This window comes from Bombus affinis, chromosome 1 (genome assembly GCF_024516045.1).
Source record: "Bombus affinis isolate iyBomAffi1 chromosome 1, iyBomAffi1.2, whole genome shotgun sequence".
Classification (NCBI taxonomy): Eukaryota; Metazoa; Arthropoda; class Insecta; order Hymenoptera; family Apidae; genus Bombus; species Bombus affinis.
In genome coordinates, this window is record NC_066344.1 from 17,315,002 (window position 1) to 17,337,463 (window position 22,462).

At 31.9% G+C, this 22,462-nt stretch overlaps 2 protein-coding genes and 1 non-coding gene across 7 annotated transcripts in view; all 3 read left to right on the plus strand.

Moving 5' to 3' along the window:
- Positions 1 to 865: 865 nt before the first annotated feature.
- Positions 866 to 19,098, plus strand: LOC126917768 (sodium-independent sulfate anion transporter-like). 4 transcript variants are annotated; one of them, XM_050725030.1, is made up of 8 exons: positions 866 to 1,021; positions 8,898 to 9,082; positions 11,123 to 11,260; positions 12,236 to 12,514; positions 13,042 to 13,351; positions 14,791 to 15,093; positions 16,772 to 17,006; positions 17,135 to 19,098. In XM_050725030.1, the coding sequence occupies exons 1-8, from the start codon at positions 976 to 978 to the stop codon at positions 17,400 to 17,402; spliced, it is 1,764 nt and encodes a 587-aa protein (XP_050580987.1). In that variant the 5' UTR covers positions 866 to 975; the 3' UTR covers positions 17,403 to 19,098. The 4 variants fall into 4 exon arrangements, with proteins under 4 accessions (XP_050580987.1, XP_050581006.1, XP_050580996.1 ...); XM_050725049.1 differs by lacking the exon at positions 866 to 1,021 and adding an exon at positions 5,736 to 6,089; XM_050725039.1 differs by lacking the exon at positions 866 to 1,021 and adding an exon at positions 7,532 to 7,834.
- Positions 1,358 to 1,439, plus strand: Trnas-aga (transfer RNA serine (anticodon AGA)). The gene has a single exon. It is a non-coding gene; the product is annotated as a tRNA-Ser (tRNA).
- Positions 19,099 to 20,798: 1,700 nt separating the features above from the next.
- LOC126917790 (beta-1,4-galactosyltransferase galt-1) overlaps positions 20,799 to 22,462 on the plus strand; it is a 138,587-nt gene continuing 136,923 nt past the window's right edge. For both annotated transcript variants that reach the window (XM_050725069.1, XM_050725079.1), the window contains exon 1: positions 20,799 to 21,150. The gene's annotated coding sequence lies outside the window, so the exon portion shown is untranslated. The remainder of the gene's footprint in view (positions 21,151 to 22,462) is intronic.

Below are 22,462 nucleotides of genomic sequence, written 5' to 3' on the forward strand. Positions count from 1 at the left end.
TATTGGAAATGAAGTGCCATAAAAAGAATGAATACTTTCATTTCTGCTTAAAGATATCCCATTATTTATTTACTCTATTCAATTATTTATTCAAAATGTCTAATGCATGGGCTCTTTATTCCGAACGAATTTATTTATGTCTGAATTTAATAAATACGTTCTAAATTTTCGAACACGAAATAAGTAATATAATGGTACACCATGCACGGATCATAGTTAATTATTTCAAGGACGAAATGCGTGCCTTCTTGCGCGCTTGTTGAAAAACTTCTCGAGACAATTATTTTGCAAATTGTTGCAAGCAAAGATATCGCATTGATCAAGGCTATTGAATCGATAAACAATAGGAACTGTGATCATTTGTAGCCTCCTGTCAAGATCAGATTTATTTGAGTATTTAGTAGTGATATAATCTTCATACTATGTTTCTGAAGAAGTTGTCAATTACCATTAATTCAAACTTTTTCTATTTTTAACCTACGTAACGAAAAAAATTTCTTTCTTCTTATCATGGAAAATCGTGCTTTAATCCTTTACGTTATAGGTTTGAAATGATTGAAATATTCAAGAATACTTATAATTATAGACATAATTTATTTTTAATTAATAAGAATAAATATGATACTGTAAGATTAGAATTTTTAATAAATCAACGTTTATCAATACCGAGGTTAACACTTTTTATTTTCTATAACCCGAAAAAATTGGTTTTGTAATATGCCGTTTAATATTTAAAATTATAATTTTTAATTTTCAACTTTTCATATTCTAGAATAGATGAATCAATTCTATTATGTGCAATGTTCATGACATTGTGTACATGTTTTGAAATGATAATGGTCTATCAAGAACCGTACTTAATAATTATCATGTTCTGTTTTATCGACGTTACCAGTTTCGTTAGATTACACATTACACATTATTTTCTGTCGAAGCTGTTAGTTTTGATATAGTACTGATATTGATTATGCAAAAATGTCGTACAATAGAGGAAGTATCGACGAAAGAACATCATTGTTGAGTAAGTTTTATCTCTCAAGTTTCAATTTGTCAACAACATTTATATATTGTAAACTATAACTCGCCTTATTTATTGTTTCATGATGATTTTAATGTTTTGTACACAATGAACGTATCTTTTGGATCAGACAAATCTTTAATTATGTGGAACTTCTGTATCATTCTGTTATGATTCGTAGATGCATTCCTATTTATATACAATAGTTTAATAGAGATTTTCATCTAGTTACCAAGTATAATAAATGTTATAATAATATATAACCATTTTTTTAGTTTTAGAATTATATTTTTATGTTCTATTATATTTATACTATAATAATAGAAAGTAGGAATCGTGGCAGTCGTGGCCGAGTGGTTAAGGCGTCTGACTAGAAATCAGATTCCCTCTGGGAGCGTAGGTTCGAGTCCTACCGACTGCGGTTGGTAAACACAAAAAATTATATTTTTGTTTTTTCCTTTTCTACTATTTTCTCAATTTCTATGCATTATATGTTCCGAATCAATTATTTTCGATATATTTATAAAAATTTTGTGATAAAAAGTAAATGTATATATTTTATAGGTCTTTGCTGAATATTTTGATCATAATGTTTTTAATTAAAATTTATGACAATTAAGTATATTAAATTTTTATAGTAACATTTTATACATAATATATTTATTTTGTACATATATATAAAGAAGTCTTACACGACACTGCACGTCTTAACACTAAATCCCATACTCATATATGTATGACATAGTTGTATGAAAATATGTAGTAGGTATACTTCGAATAGCTCCAAATCTAATACTGAATTCGCAAGAGTAACAGGTTAAGTAACTGGCCGAAGTTTCGTCTATTTCATATCGATGGATATCGTTCGTAAACATTAGATAAGCTCAGAACGCACCAGGGCACGCAGTAGTGTGTTGCAAGAGGCGAGAATTTTGAAAATTTTTTTTAATTATGCATAACTCGAAAACTAAAGTATCACATATAATATAATATATATAAGACGTACAATATGCCTAGTTTAACTGGAAGTGCCTAAATGTCTGGAAAAAAACGATTGGTACGAAAAAATGTTTCAGACAGAAGTTGCGTGGTATTGAGGGGGACATATTCTGTTTTTATCTATTAGATCTCGTGGTGGTCTTGAAAAGTTCTATAAAGATGAGATGAAAATTTTTTAATGGATACTCCACTCTTTGTTACACATTCTTCTAGCCAACATTCAGATGTTTTCAAAACGCAACAAACGCGTGTCTCTTGCATTGTTCGGAATTGAGATGCGAGCTTTCTGATTCGACGGATAAATACACAAAACTATCTGAATTTACTACTAAATGTAGCACGGAACTGACGATTTATTTTGGAAAGTTATGGAACATTGGAAAATTATGACTTGGTGTTCCGACAATGTCATACTAGTAGCGCCACTATCAGAAACATTTTTCTGTGTTACTGCGGTGTACATCGGGTAACGCTAATGCCGGCGGCACATTGAATTTTAAAATTTATATCTCAATAGCGGATGCTGCAAAAGACACGAGTTTGTAGTATTTCAAAAACGTTTGAACGTCGGCTACAAGAATATGTAATAAAAATTGGAGATATCCATTAAAAAATTTTAATGTCACCTTTACAGGACGTTTCGAGAGCTCAAGGTTGAACAGATAAAAGCACAGTATGTTCCCCTCGGTACCATACATTTTTTGTCTCAAATATTTTTTCGTATCATTCGTACTTTTCCAGATATTTGAGAGTTTCCAGTTAAAGCAGACCATGCTATATGTTCATATACCATTTTTTCGCTTAGATTTACCCTCTGACGTATCATATGCATTTATGAATCTACCTGTATACATATGTATTCCAATTTTCTCGTGTCTTTATTTCAATTTTGTATTTAAAAAGTTATCCTTTTTATTAATAACACTTGATGTATTAATTAATTTTAATTAATAATAATAATTTAATAATACGCGTAAACATATTTTTGTAAAATTCATTTATGTGAATGTTTGAAGTATTTCAGTAATATTAATTATATTTAAACTAAATATAATTTATTAGAATAGATAATTTATTTTTGAATATATAGAATATATCCTATTATATTTGCCCATTATAATTTAAAATAACGAGACTATTTGATTATAAAGAAAGGTAGGAGTGAACCATTAAGTTTTGAAAAATTTTGTAAGAACATGTAGAAATTATCTGGGTAATATATAGCAAATTTTGAAGTACATATACATATTCGCGTATGATAACACACAAGACAATCGATATAAAGATAAAGAATTGCAAGGACGGACGTTGCGTTGTCCTTGTTTTTATCGTCTGTCTTGTCCTATTTGAACATTACGTCTAAGTTAATGGTTCATTATTATTGATTATTAATTAATATCTTTTTAGAAGTTGAATTTACTTATTTTCGTAGTAGGAATGAATAAATATATCGTTGCTATATATTTCCATAATGGAAATCAATAGTTAATAATTCATCTTAATATTAATAACATAATGATATTAATTGGAATTTGCTTAATACCTTAGAAGCTTGAAATTTGAAATTTATGGTATTTTAAAACTAATGTAAAATTGATATAAATTTATAAAATCGATTAATTATTAAAGTATTAATCTTATCGAGTCAAATATTAAATTTGTAAAATTGTAACATTGATCGAATTCAGTATACGGTATTTCTTATAAATATGATACTAATATACTCTTATCATTATTATTTATATATATAAAATTGACTAATTGACTATATATATTGACTAATATAATATAAGTATCTTTCATAATATACTTCGCGGAATTTAAATGTACTAAACTATTTGAAAATGTTTTCAATTACTAGTTGCACATTTCAGATCTTTTTTGTTTTTTCATACAATAGAAATATGAGATTAAAATATCTAAAGTGGTGGTAAAGTAATCATTTCAATGCTATTTTTCAACTAAATAAATGTCAATTATTTGTAATATCGTATATAATTAAATGATAGTTACACATTTGGGAAAAGTACCAGCTTTCAATTATAGCCGTTTATTTGTTCTAAACGAAATTATCGTGCCAGAGAAAATGGTTTCTAATTTCAGAATAATAGTATACACAATCAGATATATTATTTGTACTTTGATTTTAAGCGTCATATGCTTCTTATTACATGGTACTATGGCTCACATTTTATTGCTGTGTATTCACGGGGAATATAGCACAAGATTATTGTCTTTATCAATTTGATGTTAATTTAACATCTTACGAATTTTACGGTACACACTGTTTTTATTAACACATACCGACTGACTGTTTCTCAACGATAATCGATATTCATTTTTAGTAAAAATTTCATTTGATCGTATTCTTGAAGTTATTCCAGGCATAAAAGTAATAAAATTTGATCAATTATTTAATTCAACGTATTAAATAAATATTCTTTATTCAATTAGTTTTTGTTCGAGGATTGTATATCGAAGAAATGTTTTAAATGTCATTCGATAAACATGTCAGATCATGTTTGTTCTTTGTTTTCGGATAGTGCGTTTACGTATTGTACTTTATCCATTGAATAGTATGTACCAATATTGATCAGCCTGTATGGAATTCAATTTATCGACTCTTCGTTGAAATTTTCGTCATAAGCTTCTCTTTGCTAATTTCTAGTCTTTCTATGTCAGGCTGCTGTCGTTATTCGTCACTCAAGCAGAATAGATTTCTGACAAAAATACATCTTTTAATTTCATGGAATTATTATATCGAAATACATTTTTTTCAATTCTATGATAATTTGACGTTTTTATCATTTTTGCATTATCATTGAGGTTGAAGTAAAATTTACACTTGGATGAAATAAATCTCTCCCGACGTTCAAAATCCATTGATAGAAAATATATTTATTATCGATTAATAAATTGCCACATACACATGTATACTTATAGTATCTATGTGGCTGTAATTGATATCATTCCGTCACACGCTACTTCAAGCAAATCGTGTTTGTCTCATAGTTCTTGATAGATTCGGCTTTTTATGGATCGGTTTTTAAAAGGATCCTTAATAATTACGCAAACATCGACTATCCTTCTCCAATTTTCATATTTATAATTTTCTTTTTCTTACTAACATTTGAAACGTCGATATATAGAAATAATAATTATACGTTTTTATGTTATTCGAAAAGTTGTTCAAAGCTCGATATCCGAATATATATTTGTTCCTTCTGGAAGAAATATATATTAAATAGTACTACACTTTGAAATATTATATATAGGACTAGCATTTCCTATATTATGATACTACAGTAGTATATTCGCTATATTTAGTACAGTATGGTATTCTATAATATCTTCTGTATATTATAGTATAGTAATATTTCGTAGTATATTAAATATCATTATACAAATTCTCTAAAAAATTCATCGTTAAAAAATTCTCTATTGAAGCATGAATATGTAATTCTACATGTAAGTATAAATAAAATGAAATTTCGATATGGTTCTGTTTCCTTTTTTTTTAAGGATTTGTCTTTCAAAATCTTTACGCTTTATTAAATCGTGTGCTTAACTGTGATTCAAAAGCGGATCAGGGATTTTTCGTACTGAAATGCAATTTTATTGTTGTTATTAATCATGTGATCTGTTATCAAATGGAATTAGTGGGCTCGCCCGATAAAACGTTTCATCCAGACCAGTGTATCTCGGCGAATAAAGAAAGTCCCTCTATGCAGTGTCAATATATCGTCGTGTCGTTAGCTCGAACCGTTGTTATCTACAGAGCTGGGTGGTAATCACACGGCTAAACGTGCTATCCGAATGTTCATCTTACCGCTGAAATTTATGTTTCAGTGTCTTGACTGTTACGATTTTAATTATAACTGTACTATCTATTAAGCGTGCCACCGTGAAAGGCGTGGACGAATAGTGAGAAAGAATACGCCGGTGATATCCTGTGAATCTTACTTTTTACTTTGCCGAAGATCGTATTTGATTTTGATCAATTTACGACATCGATATAGGATTGCTTTATCGATTAAGAGAAGATTGTGGTGCATTTAAATAATGGTGCTATGTAGGTACACATATAAAAACAATATAAGAGATAAACGAATATACAAATTTTCAAGTCCGGTCGTTTATCGAAATATTTAATAGAAATATGCGAGCGATAATTTAAATGATACGAAATAAAATACGATATAAAGTATGCTTCCGTTATTTGAAAAAGTCTATTGCTTAGAGTTTGATCTTTGATAGATCCTATACGTAATGTATTTTATTTCCTTTTGTGACATTCATGATGTCTGATTTCTGAAAGTATAGTAATACAGATGAAGTTGTTTATTAATACTTTAAGATTTTTTGAAGGATTATATGTGACATATACATGGTAAGTGTGTACTCGTAGGAAACAGTAGCTGCTCCTGCAAACGTATTAATTAAACGTAATAATTTAATTCTTATTTAAATTTATTAATTCTTAATTAGCAATTCTCATTCAATTTCTGTACATTTCATTTCTATAAGAATATTTTAGTTTCATCATTATCGAGAAATACTTTTACGAAAAAGATTCTGAAGTAAAATAAATATATATATCAAGTTTTTAAATGCACGATTTATTATTATTTATTAAATATATTTTTATAAATTGCTTCGTTAATATTTTGTTAATATACCGACGTATTAAATTTCTCTAGCTTTTACGTACGTACATTTAACAAGAAAAATGTGCATGTTATTTTAGCTTCAGGAGGATTATTCAAAAGTTTATGCGTTATTTGAAAAATGGGATACGAGTTGTATACAAACATAAAAGTTGAAAATATAGCTTAGAATATTTTATCCGCTTCAATTTGATATATGTACAACGCAAACACAATTTATGTTATAGCGTTATCTCGGATTGCAAATATTGAATTCTTCAGGAAAGTGGACGTAGCTGATATTTCAAGACATTTTTTTGAAAAATATACAGTGACCTAAATTACGCAATATTTAAATTCAGTAATAATCCTTGAAACGACGCAGAAGATTTCAACCCTTTTTAACAAGAAATACAAAAACAAAAACACGTCTTACACATATTTTGCATGTTTTGTATCCCCAATCAATAGTTCGTACAATTATATCATTAATTCGTAATTTATACAAATTTGTCGTTTTAATTATCTTCAAATTTTGTTTCGACATTTCCTAAATCTGAAAATTTTTCGAAGAAATCCTTGAAATTTCTCATTTTTAGAAATAATCTTCACGAAGATACTTTCAAATTATTTTTAAGCTTATTTTGTCATTACATCGAAAAGAACGGATTTCTAACGTAATGTCGTACTTGGATTAACGTAAAATGATATAGTGCTTTTATAACATAATTATTTAGTTAAATTAAATAATTATCTAATACGTAAGTAGGTAGTATACGAGACATATTTCCTGTTTCATACGGCATAACGCTATATGTATTTACCGGTAATGTTTTATTATGAAAGTAATTTCGTAAAAATATGCTGACATCATGAAAATATTAACGGTGTATGCAAAGATTGCAGTCAATGTAACGAACATGTTATTCAACTTGCTATTCAAGGACTTAATTTCCGTTCTCTCGATTTTTCATCCGGTGTTTATTGTGTAAGATCAGAGTCTTGTTTCATTCGTCTTGATTTCGTCTTGAAACAACGAGCTTCCTTTACGTAAAATTTCTACGTGAAATATTGATTTATAACAACAGTTCGTTGCTCTCTGTAAAGTGAAGTTTATCCTAAAATAATTAGTGAAAGATGTCGGATGTGGTGTATATTGCCGTTTCGACGAGTAAGAATGTTTCAAAATATAACGCATGTCTATATACTTTAAGGATACGAATAAAAAGCTCTTTGTACTTTGAAATTGATACTTTGAATCGGGAAACTTGGACACATTTCATCCTGGCTGATTTAACACGAACACGTACATACTTTCAATTTTTCAAATTACTATGACGTTACTATGATTACGTAGACGAATTAGAGATAAAAGTTTCCAACGCTGTACTGTTGTATTATATTTAAACATTATAGTAGCAGTAGTTTTTTTACTAGGAAATTATTAGATATAACTTTTTACTAAAATTCATGTCGAAATTATCAAATACGAATGTACTAATATAAGTATAAATATCTCGATATAAATATTATTTCCAAGAATAATTTTTCGAGAAGCTACGCTCGATTATTTTTGCAACCTATTTTGTCACGATATTAAAAATATAGATATTAAGATAATATTAATATTAAGATAAATAAATATCAGGACTATCGTTAAATAGGATAGTTTACCGACGAGTAATTCGAAAATTCTCTTACAATACGATATATTGTATAATTTAATCACCTGATATCGAATTACCCGTTGTATTAATTTTTCATTAAACAAAATTACGTAATATGTGTATGAAACATCAGATTTATTCTGATAATATCCTTCTCGTACGAGTAAAAGTTAAGAGCTCGAAGCAGAGTTTTTTTAATCTCAATATACATATTTTTAACCGAGCGATTTAACCGAGAGAGAGAGAGAGAGAGGAGATACCGTGGTCCGGACATTATTTTCGCGGATAAATTAATGTTCATCGGTGCATTATCAATTTATTCGCTGATATATGTGTCCGTTATCGCTCAACATAGAATAGTATTTGTCAAGGTACGATTGTTTATTCCAGAATTTTTAGTAAATTATCGAAGGCGATGGATTTGTTTAAAACGCGATATTCGATACAATGTTTCATTGATTGAAAAACGTTGTTGGTCGTGATTACAACGGTTGCTTGGTGAGATAGACGAATTCTCGTTCATCTAGCAATCATATCGTATAAACTGTGAAACTTGGGAAATTTCAGGTAGGAACGTGACTTCCAGATTCGATTTGAAGCAGCTCCTTCTACGAAGGATACCGATCCTGGCATGGCTGCCTCGATATAGTTTGTCGAAACTTCTGCACGATGTTTTGGCAGGATTGACCGTTGGTTTGACTGCTATACCACAGGGTATAGCTTACGCAATTGTGGCCGGACTTCCAGCTCAGGTGTGTACATTTGTTCGATAGTGTTGGACTTTCTTCTTGTTGAATTTAAAATAAAGTTTCGGAGAACACAGACGCGAGATAGATCTCCATCGTTGAAACGTAACTAGCAATTCTCTTACGTTACGCTCTGTCATTTTGTTTTTCATCGATTTTTTTTTCATTGCAGGTATTTAAATAGAATGTTTCCATGTTTTTCATTCAGATCGATCCATTCGTCGAAAGTATTTAAACGAATCTGCTTGTCTGAAATTAAACGAGTCGCGTTTTTAAAAGAAGCGTTACGGTGCGAAGAAGCGCGAAAAAAGTAAAATGTAGAATAATCTTCTAATTTTATTACATAATCGTACATTTGATAGCGATAGTCGTTACTTATTTGAGATTTATTGAACATCGAAAAATGGTTTATCCTAACGTTAGAGGTGCTTCGATTTCTTCAAAATTTCATAAAGAACGTAGAATCTAAGCGGACGTAATAGCGATGGAAAAAATGTTAAGCAAATCACTGGAATTCCTTTTTATAGTACGTAATGTTAACACTTTGATTGCCACGTTGCTCATATATGACCGGCCACGGTTTCTCTTACGACGCCACAGTGGTCATTGGTGATCGGAGCGCTTGAACTTTTTACAATTGTAAAAATTGTATGAAAATTGACAATTAGGGCATTTTCAATATAACCGATAAATAGAAGATACTTTGAAACAAAAAGTACCCCATTGAACAATTAAACATTTTTATTAGAACATCGATAAAAAAAAAGGAGAACAAATCTTGCATCTAACGGTGCACTGTGTTTGCATTCATATCTTTGAGGAGTAATCTACGAATATTATTATAAACATTATATTATATTATAAACAGCTTAAAAAGTAATCGTAAATGCTGCTTTATAATCATATATATAATTGAAGTTAGAAGTGTGCACATACCTTAATATTATATATAGAACGAGCAAATACTGTTTAATAATATCTTCTACACGGTTCAACGATATATTCTGGACGTTTTGTTTACCACGAAATAACGAATGCGAATGGTTCGTTGAAATAAACGAAGCCTTGTTATAATATGTCGCCACTGTGACCATCAATAGGATAAACGGTCCATCGGGGTAGAATGTTGTCTTGCATCGTCAATTTATTATTATTTTGCCATTATATGCTTTGAATAATAAAAATACTTCCGTGGCGTCCTGAACGAAACGTGTGATTTCGGCGTGGCAGCCAACGTGTTAAGAAACAAAATTTCATATAAATTGATTGAAAGAAAAGAGTGTAAATGAAGAATATTAAGGCAAAGTTGATCCTTAATGAGCTAAAAATCTATGAGCTAAAATTCACACACTTCGCATTTACACGTTAGGATAATTAGTAAAAGTATTACTATTAGTGGTAGATGCACAGTCGAAGGAAGTAGGTTTTTAGGTGACTTTTTACGCAAATAGATCATTTGAAATATTCTTTCGAATCTTTTACACGGTTTCACGAGCAATAAAATCCTTCCTAATCGTTGCATGAATTTTGAACGCCGTTATTTTAATTATTCCGAGCGTTCCTGTTAATATATACAAAACGATAAAAATGCATTTATTCGCGTTGCTCGTCACTTTCGTTACTATTTTATATTATTAAATACCGATTCGAGCGAAACAATATCGTTTGGTTTGTTGAAAAATGCTTTTTGTTAATCAACTCGTTTCCATAAAAAAGAGAAACGGTGTTCGTTTCACAGCGCGAGAAAATCAAGGTAAACGTATTGATCATCCGATATAAACGAATCTTTCACGAATCGAAGCTAAGCTATCGTTCAAATTGCAAATTTTACATTTTGAATAAAATGAAAATGAAAGAGGAAAGAGACGGAACGTGTGGATAAAACATAAAAGGAAGACTGTAGCGCGACGTTTAGTTTACCTTGCGAATGTAATCGCGTGTTGTTGTTTCTCGACGATGGGAAAAAAATATTGATAAAAACGAACAGTTCGATGGAATGGTAGCCGGAAAGGCGGTTCTCGTTAGATAAACTTTTGAAAACTTCAGTACGGCCTCTACAGCAGTTTCGTGGGATGCTTGGTTTACTTGGTGTTCGGTAGCTGCAAGGACATCACTGTGGGTCCTACGGCAATAATGGCATTACTGTCGCAAAATCATGTTATAAGACTGGGAGATGATATCGCGGTAAGTGCAGCTTCGCGTTTCTCATAAGACTAAGCTATCTCTATTTTCGAATCGGAAATTTCTGCGAGAAAATCAAACGCGCTTGATAACAAAAAAATAAAAAACTTTAGAAGAAAACTTTGTAAGCAACTTTAATATTCCTCTTTTCAAGTACATACGTTTTGTTTTTGAGAACTTTTATGAAATAACGCGATAAACAAATTTATCGCTATTCAAAGGATAAGAGTCGTATCGTTCGGATATTGGCTACCTTGTTATTTAAACTCTACAAGCGAGTAAAACAGTTGTCTTTTCGTTTAAATAGATATTTAAATAGATAGCTTCTTTACTTGCAATATTTTGTGATTATGTATTTTCTAGTTGAGCGGTATTTATCAACAGTATGTTCAAATAATGTGAAAAAAGGGATCGTATTTAAAATATGAAACAAAGTTCTGAGAAAGAATGATATAGTAAATTCGAAGTGAAGGATAGTGTACGAGATAGCTGATATATTTGAGACGGAAATAGCGACTTTTTAAGAAATTGTAGGTGCTACTGGGTTACAAAGTTTTTCCTCGTCCGTTTTGCTCGCCAGACCTTTCTCTTTTAGATTGCTATCTACAATATTTAGAAGTCTGGCTAACTTTCTTAAAGAAAAGCGTCTGATTAACCAGGAAAGAGCGGAAATTCCATTTGAAAGAAGCTCGTCAAATTCGTACAAGGCCAGTTTCTCGAGTCGCAGATTACGATCTCGTTGTTTCATAAAGCTTTCGATGTACCTTTCTAAACATTTCGCGGAGTACATAAAACTGTCGCATGCAAAATTTCATAACTTATCCAAATCTAAGAACGTATATGTACATATATTACTAAAAACTTGGTTGATCGTATCTGATTTATATTACAAAGTAAATGGATAAATTGTTAAATGGAATCTAAAGTAAACGCGATTATTTGCTGAAATTGCAACGAGCGAATCTTTTACTTTCTCAGGTGCTTCTATGTTTCCTGACAGGCTGCGTGATTACGTTTATGGGATTGTTCCGCTTGGGATTTCTTGTGCAGTTTGTTAGCATGCCGGTGATCTCTGGATTTACTAACGCAGCTGCAATAATAATTGGAACATCTCAGTTGGGCACGTTGCTCGGTTTGAGTGGCAGAAGCGATTCCTTTATCGATGCCGTTACCAAAGTTGTCAATCACGTAAATGAAGTTACTTTTTGGGACCCGATATTAGGAGTCTGTTCGATGATCTTACTCGTTTGTCTTAAAGTAAGATTATTCTTTTTCATTATTTTAATATATGCTTTTAATATGTTATATACATATATGTATATTTTATTGTAATTTCGAATTCACGATTCAGTAGTATATGGACGGAGGTAGCTGAAAGACACGAAAATATTTTTAGCGTAAATTCCACTTTAATGCGCGTTTTAATTTTTAGAGATTTTAATTCCGCGAATATTTTGATTATGAAATATTCTCCATAAAGTAACCACGTTAAACATAAATTTAGTACTTTTAATTATTGGAATTTATCTATTTACGATTTGGTTGATATTCGTTGATCGAAAAGTAACAAAATCACAAAAAACGTAATTATAGAAACTTCGGAAACGAAAATGATTCACCGCAGAACATATTTAATACTAATCGTTGAAAGTTCGTGGAACGAGAACGCGATATTTGAAATCATTAACGATGTTGTATTAAAAATATCCTGTAAAAATGAATTATATTTAGGAACTGAACTTCACTCTCTTAAATAACGCGTTTGCTTAACTATCGCGAAACAGAAATTACCTGCGAAGAAAAGCGGCACGGCGTTGCAAAAATTCATGTGGGTAACATCGTTGGCGAGGAACGCTGTAGTCGTCATTGTTGGAATAATATTAAGCTATTCGTTATACTCTTACGGTATTAAACCCTTTAAAATTACTGGACATATAACGGAAGGTTTACCGCCGTTCTCTCCGCCACCATTTTCTCTTGTGAAAGGAAACCATACGTATAACTTTGAGGAGTTAATTGGCGAACTCGGAAGCACTGTCATTTCAGTCCCGCTGATTGCCATTTTGGAGAGCATTGCCATTGCTAAAGCTTTTGGTACGTTCAGAGTTAAATGAAAATATTAATTTAATAATTTCTTATATACATCTTTTATCTATATAAATTACTGAATATATAAATACGATTGTTTATCATTATCATTTTCTTTGTTTAATCCTCGTATCTTAACGCAGAAAAAAGAATTTCTCAACTGTATTTATATTTAAAGATTACAAATAACTCGGCAGCAACGTTAAAACATTAAATTAAAATTCAAACGAAGTGGAAGTTAAATTAAGAGGAAACAAAGCTGGTACTTTCAAAGGTCCGAAGTTGCTACGTTAAATTATATCGTTTCAACTTCGCATGGAAGTTTCAGTAACGAGTATTTGAAAACAAAATTAATTATAATATCCCTTTGTGCGTATTATAACGTAACGCAACAGCAGATACATCAAATATATTCAATAATTTAATATAAATAAAAAATGCCTCCTTCGCTACTGGTTTATCTTACTTGTACGTATATCAGAATCACCGACTTTCCATCGCTAATTATATTTCATAATTTCACGTTTAATATTTTCATCTTTCACAATTATCGTTACCAATGATTTTTCTCGCTACCGCGATATCTGTTTCGCGTATTTAACACTTTGATTGCCACGCCGAAATTACACGTTTCGCTCAGCAAGCCACGAGAGTATTTTTATTATTCAAAGCATATAATGGCAAAATAATAATAAATTGACGATGTAAGACAACATTCTACCTCGATGGACCGTTTATCTTATTGGTGGTCACGGGTGACCGCAGTGGCGACATATTATAACAAGGCTTCGTTCATTTCAACGAACCATTCGCTTTCGTTATTTCGTGGTAAACAAAACGTCCAGAATATATCGTTGAACCGTGTAGAAGATATTATTAAACAGTATTTGCTCGTTCTATATATAATATTAAGGTATGTGCACACTTCTAACTTCAATTATATATATGATTATAAAGCAACATTTACGATTACTTTTTAAGCTATGTTTATAATGATATTCGTAGATTACCCCTCAAAGATATGGATGCAAACACAGTGCACCGTTAGATGCAAGATTTATTCTCATTTTTTTTATCGATGTTCTAATAAAAATGTTTAATTGTTCAATGGGGTACTTTTCGTTTCAAAGTATCTTCCATTTATCGGTTATATTGAAAATGCCCTAACTGTCAATTTTCATACAATTTTTACAATTATAAAAAGTTCAAGCGCTCCGGTCATCAATGACCACCGTGGCAGTCAAAGTATTAAATGCCCCTTACGTGTAACAAAATGATTATATTTTGATATTACGAACGATCCTTGATTTCTACGATTATATTTATTCGAAATTGTATTGCAACCGGTAGAAACGTTTTAATCATTGGAAACCCTAATTTCTAATATTTCTAAATAAATAAAAAAATCCTATATTAGTTTGTATGGTAAAATCTGTGTCTTGTAGCCAAAGGGAAGACCGTTGATGCTAATCAAGAGATGCTGGCTTTGGGACTGTGCAACCTTTTCGGCAGCTTTTCTCGATCAATGCCAACCACAGGAAGCTTCACAAGGACCGCCGTAAACAACGCTTCGGGTGTAAAAACACCGATGGGCGGTGTAATTACTGGATGCCTGGTGCTTTTAGCGTGCGGCCTTCTGACCTCGACTTTCCAATTCATCCCGAAGGCAACACTCGCTGCAGTCATTATAGTCGCCATGTACTACATGCTTGAACTTCATATTTTCACCGTACTTTGGAGAACGAAAAGTAAAGATCCGATTAAGAGGAAAAAAATTACGTTCAACGCATCGTACCCGGCTTCGTCTCAGCTTTTTACCCCTAAGAGATTGAAAAGTCTTTCAAAAGTCTCTCTATGCGTATATTCTGACGGAAAAATATTAGACGCGATATTCTTTCGTTTATTTAGCCCTTCAATGTGGAAGTAACCGAGACGCGTCTCGCGATGAATTTATTTCTTAAAAAGAATATGCTCGTTAACAGGGCCACTGTTAAGCTTCGCTAAAGCTTAGCGTTGCATAAAAGTCGTAGAAAGTATCGAACAAGGTTTTGCAGTTAGTTATCCAATATTAGAACTATCAAGCCAGACAAAACCATCGGTACTGGGCTCCTTGTCCTTGTAATTACTAAACGAACGAATGTTTTTAATAACAATATCGATGTTTATTTTTATCACAAACACGATGACATATACTTATGTATTTTCGTCATACTGTTTTAATTTTGTTTGGTAAAACGAAGATTGGTAGTTCTAATGTTAAGAAGTTTAACAACAACCTTGTAAGATACGTTGATATGCATCAACTATACAAAACTGGGATTAAGGAAACGTTTGATACATTTTGATAGTTTACGATGATATTACGTGATAGAGTGATAAGTTACGATCGAAGACTGCGGTATAATTAAAAATTTTACAAATTGAAAGGATTTGAACTTTCGATAATCAATTTAAACACGAAGATCACGGGACAAAAACATGACAAATACATTTTTCTCGATATTCCGATTTTAATGTCGTTTCACGATTAAACCAGCTGAATCCTGATACGATATAATCGAAGACCACAGGACGAGAACGTGAGCGATCTTAAGATTTAATATTCGATTGTATCAACATTAATCATCTCTACGCTATCAAAATTGTCCCTGTGTTTGGTCGTGGGTTGTGATCGGTTCATAGATTTATCACCTATTTCTGAGAGACATAGTTTGAAACCTAACGTGAAAAGAAAAAAGAAACGCTCTTCACATTATTTAAACACGATTATTATTCATCTTGATCTTCAAAGTTCACGCGGTAAAACACGATAAATCTATTTCTATTTATTTTTTACTTTCTACGTTAATTTGTTATATAGTAATATAACATATGAAAATCTTTAATTTTCATGTTTCAACATTGTCGAGCGTAGCAAAGTTAATCACGACAACGCTATTTATCATATTATTTGTTAACTCAAATGGAACATTTTAACGCGATATAGTTTAACGAAGGTTGCCACTTTAGCCTAAAGATTACACCTCCGAAATAAGCGATAAATATATTTATAAACATCGGAAAAATACCACGAGCATAATAAATATTAATCGTTGAAAGGTTCGAGGAACGGATTATACGCGCACTTAATCTCAAACAACTTTAGTACACGAAGATAGTCGACAGCACAGTGAATTTAAAAATTGCCTTGCTACAAAAAGAGAAAAATATGATTTATCGTATTTTCCCTGTGATCTTCGATTCATTGTATAATTTATTTTCACGCGCCAACTGGCAACATCTGCCATGTAGAATGCCATTTTACGATATCATCGGTTCTCCTGTCTAGTCCCAATGATAGTTCACTCGCCTCACGGGAATTCTATTCATACGACAATCGGCTGTGTCGTAGGATCGTAGTAATTTAGCGTTTGTCTCTACTCGTAGAGACCGATTTGATACCTTTGACGGTGACTTTGTTGAGCTGCTTGGCAATTGGTCCAGAATACGGCATGATTGCCGGGATCGCGGTAAATCTAATTCTCCTGCTCTATTTCGCGGCCAGACCTGGATTATTGATCGAGGAGCGTGTTGTCGATGGGCTGACGATTCTGTTTGTATCGCCGAAACAATCGTTGAGCTACCCAGCTGCGGAATATCTTCGTGAACGGGTGATGTCGTGGTGAGTAAAGTCGCCATAATCGCGTTTCTCTGGCTTTGTAATTGGATCATAAATCGGCGGTTTCGCGAGCCTTCTGTCAGACCGTTCGTTTTATTTACCTCGAGTAACTTGACATTATTGTTCTTTAGGTGTGATGCCAGAGTAGGAACTATTCCCGTGGTAGTGGAAGGTCGTCACGTGCTTAGAATCGATGCAACCGTCGCCAAGAACCTCGCTTTGCTGCTGGCCGACTTGGAAACCAGGGACCAGAAGGTGGTGTTCTGGAATTGGTGCGAGGAAGCCAAGAGAACTTTGATAAGCTACGACGCTTCTCTCGCGATGTCCTTCAGAAGTTCCGGCAGCATAGCTCAAATATTTTCAGGTAGAATCGCGTCACCTCATGTTCCACGCGAGTGAAATTTTGAATCTAACGAATTCACGGGACACTTGCCTCTGAGATCTTCCTAAGCTTCGTTTAACGAGAGCTGCTCTTCTCTTTTCAACCTGTTCGCGTTTAACGAAGCCTCGCGAAACGCTGAACGTATTTTATTTAACGATGGAACACGCCTCGGCCAAGATTAGTTCTTCGCGCAACTTCAGTCGCCTTCAATTTGCCTTTCGATGCATCAACATCTATTGAAATTGCACGAACCGCGCCGAAAGTGTCATTTCAAACAGCATCTCGACCAATCGTTTTATGAAAAGATGATCAAGAGATCGTGCTTCTCGTTATTCGATGAAAAATCCGATGGAATAAAGGCGCCGCGTTTTTATATGTATGTAAAAAGAGGAAACGTATTTAATCATTCGTACGAAGAAATAATTTTCTTTATCGCGAAACATTTGTACAGCATTTGGCTTGACCGAACGCGTTATTTAAATATTTTTAATTGTTTTCTGTAAAATATTCGATTGCGATGACGAATTAAATGGTGTTAGATCCAAGTATCCATACGTAGTTGTATCGTAATATTTACAGTACTGTAAAATTGACTTGTTTTCTTTTTCTATTTAACGATAGAGATAGAATATGAGAGAGATATTTCATCTGACATTAGCTTACGAAAGAAGACGAATAAGTCTGATAACGTTTGCTTTAAGAAAATTACCTGCACATATATTAAAATTAATTTCGCAAATGGTTATTTAACTATTCCGTGGAAAAATAGTGAAAATTTTTGCCACATTTCGTAAAATCACAATTTTAACCATTATTTTAAACGCTACGTTTATTTCAAGATAATACACGTTTTTTATTCTTATCTTCCTAATTTATCTAATTTTACGTTTCAGACGGGAAAACACGAACTATAATCATGTTTTTCCAATTTACAACTAGATATAATCTTTTTCAATTTTCCTTCAATTATTGTGAAATAATCGTGATCGCGTGTTGTTTTGCGCTCAACCACGATAACGATAGATTTTTTAATCCTTAACTATCATGTGTGAAAGTTTTCCGTAGTGTATATTTAAAAAATTGAACAATTAATACAGTTGAATGTGTCGAATTAAATGTTTTACTATTATTCGATATTAGATGAAGAGTAGAAAATTATTGTTTGCAGCGGATGCAAACGATAACGTTGCGGTAATATTATTACAGGATGGTAATATTAAAATAAAATTATTCATAAAGGATACAGTTTCACTTATAATAGCTTTTAAGTATTAACGTTGAATCGTGTAAATATAGGATTCAGTATTGAAAGTATCGAAGGATTTCGATTCGTTTCACCTATAAATAACGTTTGCGTAACCGCGCGATGCCGATTGACGGAAATGCTTTGCTCGGAAAATGAAACTTTATTCGAATGTTTCCATGAATAATCAGCAGAAGGTTTCATACGAGAAATTTTCATCGTGACTATATGATTTTGATGGAGAATTGCGAGCATTTACATATGGTTCTACTATTTTGTATGTACATGTAAAATTAATCTTTCCAGATGTGCATGAGAGTATCGGTTGAATTGAATCAAACGATGATGTCCAATTTTATTTGTTATTCGGTATGAATTATCGCTCATATATCTGAGAACTTTAGCCGTTTTGTAACAGAAATATATGTCAACATGTTCAGATTAATAATAAATTAACAATTTGAAGCAACGCTTATTATGTTTCTTATGGAGTTATCAGTCTGGAAATCCAAATTACCTGTTAAACATAGCAAAAATATATATTATTATTTATTACTCTAATAGATTTTATTATATACTACTTCGTGTATTTACCATTTAAATACTGCAACCAGTTGTATTAACATCAGAAGATATTCTCTTACAGTTTGGAAGTCCCATTTTTATTTATTCCATAACGTAAAAATTCAAGAAACTGGAGATTAAGAATTTGTCAAGTAACGAAACAGTTCTACGATATTGGACAATTACAAACATCAGTTTTATTATTGCATATTGGTCTTTGAAAATTAATTTTATCGCAAATTTTAATCACAATATTTTATTATACATAGGTAAATGTATGTATGGTGATTATACAGAACAAAATCATTGCAATTCGATTTATTAGTAATTTTGTGATTAAAATACATTTTGTCAAAACTAAACAAATGTTCGGATACTTTTGAGTGGTAACGTATGCGTTACATTTGAGATTATGTTTGAGTAGCTTCTTTCAGAAATTTAACATTATCAATTAGTAATTCGTGTAATCTTTATATGACGATGCTTACAAATTCGCTTCTAATTTACAAAAAAGTTTAAACAGAAAGATCTGGAATATCAAATTCTAACTATCTCTGCATAATTATTATTCATATTTTTAATTTGGTATTACGTTGGAATATAATTCTACTTTGTAGCTTTGACGCGAATCTTTTAAATAGTAATCACATTTCCCAGTTTAGTTCAGCATAATTGAAACAAAATGATAATGTACCTGCAATAGAAATATAATAGTATTTTTATTATGAAATATTTCTATAATTTTACATATACTTTTTATACTCAAGGCCACCTGAAATTCATAGTATTACAGATCGTTGGATTTGCCTTGATCTCACGTATCATATCGTAATGGCAAAAATACGTAGATCCATTTTAAAAACCTGCGATGACCTTGAAATCTCAAGAAAAATGACCTTCAGGAAATTTTTTATCCGTCATCGCGTTAGTCCCTTCGAACTAAATGTTCTTCTTCTCTGACATTTTTGCGAGATATATCGGATGTTCGAGTTAGGTGGGACATCCTGTACATTACTCTAATACATTTAAGTGTAACGACACGAACATGCATTATTTTCACACTGCTTGTGCGACAAAAATATCAAGATTATCTACTGCGTACGTACAATAGTTAATTTAAGCTATTATTTAACATTATACTTCTTTGTTTCATTATATCATTTATCAAAATCCAGTTTATCGCATATATGCACAAATACATAAATACGAAGCATTAAAATTGCGTATTGTTTTAAACCTGATTGTTTAAATTATTGCAATAATTCTTCACCTTCGTGCCATGTTATCATTCAATTAAAAAACGATGCGGATAGAGTATAATTAAACTTTTCGTTAATAACTGTGGAACATCCTCTTTCTACTATTTGAAAATAGATTTCTCATTTCTTTCTTTTATATCAATATAAATTATCGACTGATTTGACATGATTCAATGGTATTAAAATATAAAAGTTAAAAATATATCGCGCGAGGGTGCTTCCGCGCCCTTTTCTCCCCCGCGCGAGTACGCATGTGCAAAAAATATCTCACGTTCATAGTTGCGCGCGCATCGATGATCGACCAATAAGGAAGCTGGGTAGTAGAGGGTGCTTCGATCGATGCACTCGCCCTAGGAGTGTGCGCCAGTGGGCGACCGTTTACAACGCGATAAGCGTCGCGGCGCCCTCAACGACAGGCAAGTTGAGGACGTTGTCCTAGTACGTCCGCTTTCGCATTCGGTTGTGTTTCCTCGCGCGGGTTCGTTCGCGTCAATTCGTAGGGAACAAGGTCCTCGGTTCCGGTGAATCGTCGCTTGTCGGTGTTGTTATATTTTTTGTTTACGACGAGGCGACCGTCAATGCGATCGCAACGAAGCAATGAGCTAAAAGATCACGAGTAACGACAACTGTCAAAAAGATGCCGGTACACCGATTGAACACGGGAAATGCGGGCCAGCTGGAGAGTGTTGCTGCGTAATCGTGAGTAATTTTTGAATTTTATTTGTCGATGTCATTCCGCGAAATGTGATTACCGGGACGTAATTCGAACTCGTGCCAAATACTTTCCTATAAAGGTTAATGTACTTGGCAGTTCAATTTCTGTCACGATTAACCGATATACGAGGACGAAATGTTGTCTCGTGGATTCGTACATGTGTGTCACGATTCGGATATCCATAGTCCGATCAAACCAACTTTTTGTATTTTCTTTGGACTTCTAGTTTATTTTGTATCCTCCTGTTTCATTTTTTAATCTCCTGTCATTCGAATCGATTAACAATTCTGTTTGATATTTTAAAATTAGAAATTCATTCTCCTTTGCGATTTTAGTAGGTTAAGTGTAAATATCGATTGGAATTTGTTTTAAAAATATTTTCCTTGCGATTAGAAATTGTTGGATAAATTTTCTTGCACGAATCACTGCTATAATTTCGTACGTTTAAAAATTGAAATAATTCTAATTGGAGTACAGGTGATATCATTTTTATTAAAAATACGAAATAAAGGCTGTATTTTAGTGATAAAAAATTATGTGACAGTTTTCATTTAATAATATCGCTTATTATTTACATAGTATCTGATAGAATCGTAGAATGTTATACATCGTAGAAAATACATAAAAAATTTTATATTATTTTTAATTTATTAGTTTCACTTATCGCGACGATATATTAATGGGAAAAACAAGACGTATATTAATACAAATCAATTGAAAAGACGTAACAGGCAATAACAAATTTTTGTGTAGACTGCGTGCAGTTCAGATACCAATTTTTGATTACATACATTGTGACAACGGAAGTCAACATACTGCTGACATACTTATGTATGTATGTGTATACCACCTAATGAATGGCAAGAGTAGCCAGGACAAATTTTAATTTAATCGAACAATCTTGTCGACCTCGTGCATAATTATCAACCGTGTTTCATTCATTTAAAATGTTGTTGAAAAGTATTTTTAAACAAAGAAGAATTAGAGATGTGTGAAGATTTTCTATTTCTATATAATTCGAAATATTTTATACAACGAATTATAAAAATTGGAAAAGTATAAATGGAATTATAATTAATATTTTGGTAAGTAACAAGATATGGCGAGAAAATTCATGAATTTTATATTTAAAATACATCATGAATTTTGAATGACTTATAAAAATATAAACGAAATTATATTAGATTATTAATTAAAGAAGAAATTAATGAAAACTACAAATATTAATTACAAATATTAAAAATTGTAATCAAAATCAATGTAGCTTTATTTAATTTTTACTTAACAATTTTGTTC

Coding starts and splice junctions, on each gene's coding strand:
- LOC126917768 (XM_050725030.1), top strand. CDS start 976: ATGTCGTACAATAGAGGAAGTATCGACGAAAGAACATCATTGTTGA. Junction 11,261..12,235: donor GACTGGGAGATGATATCGCG/GTAAGTGCAGCT, acceptor TTACTTTCTCAG/GTGCTTCTATGTTTCCTGAC. Junction 13,352..14,790: donor TGCCATTGCTAAAGCTTTTG/GTACGTTCAGAG, acceptor TGTGTCTTGTAG/CCAAAGGGAAGACCGTTGAT.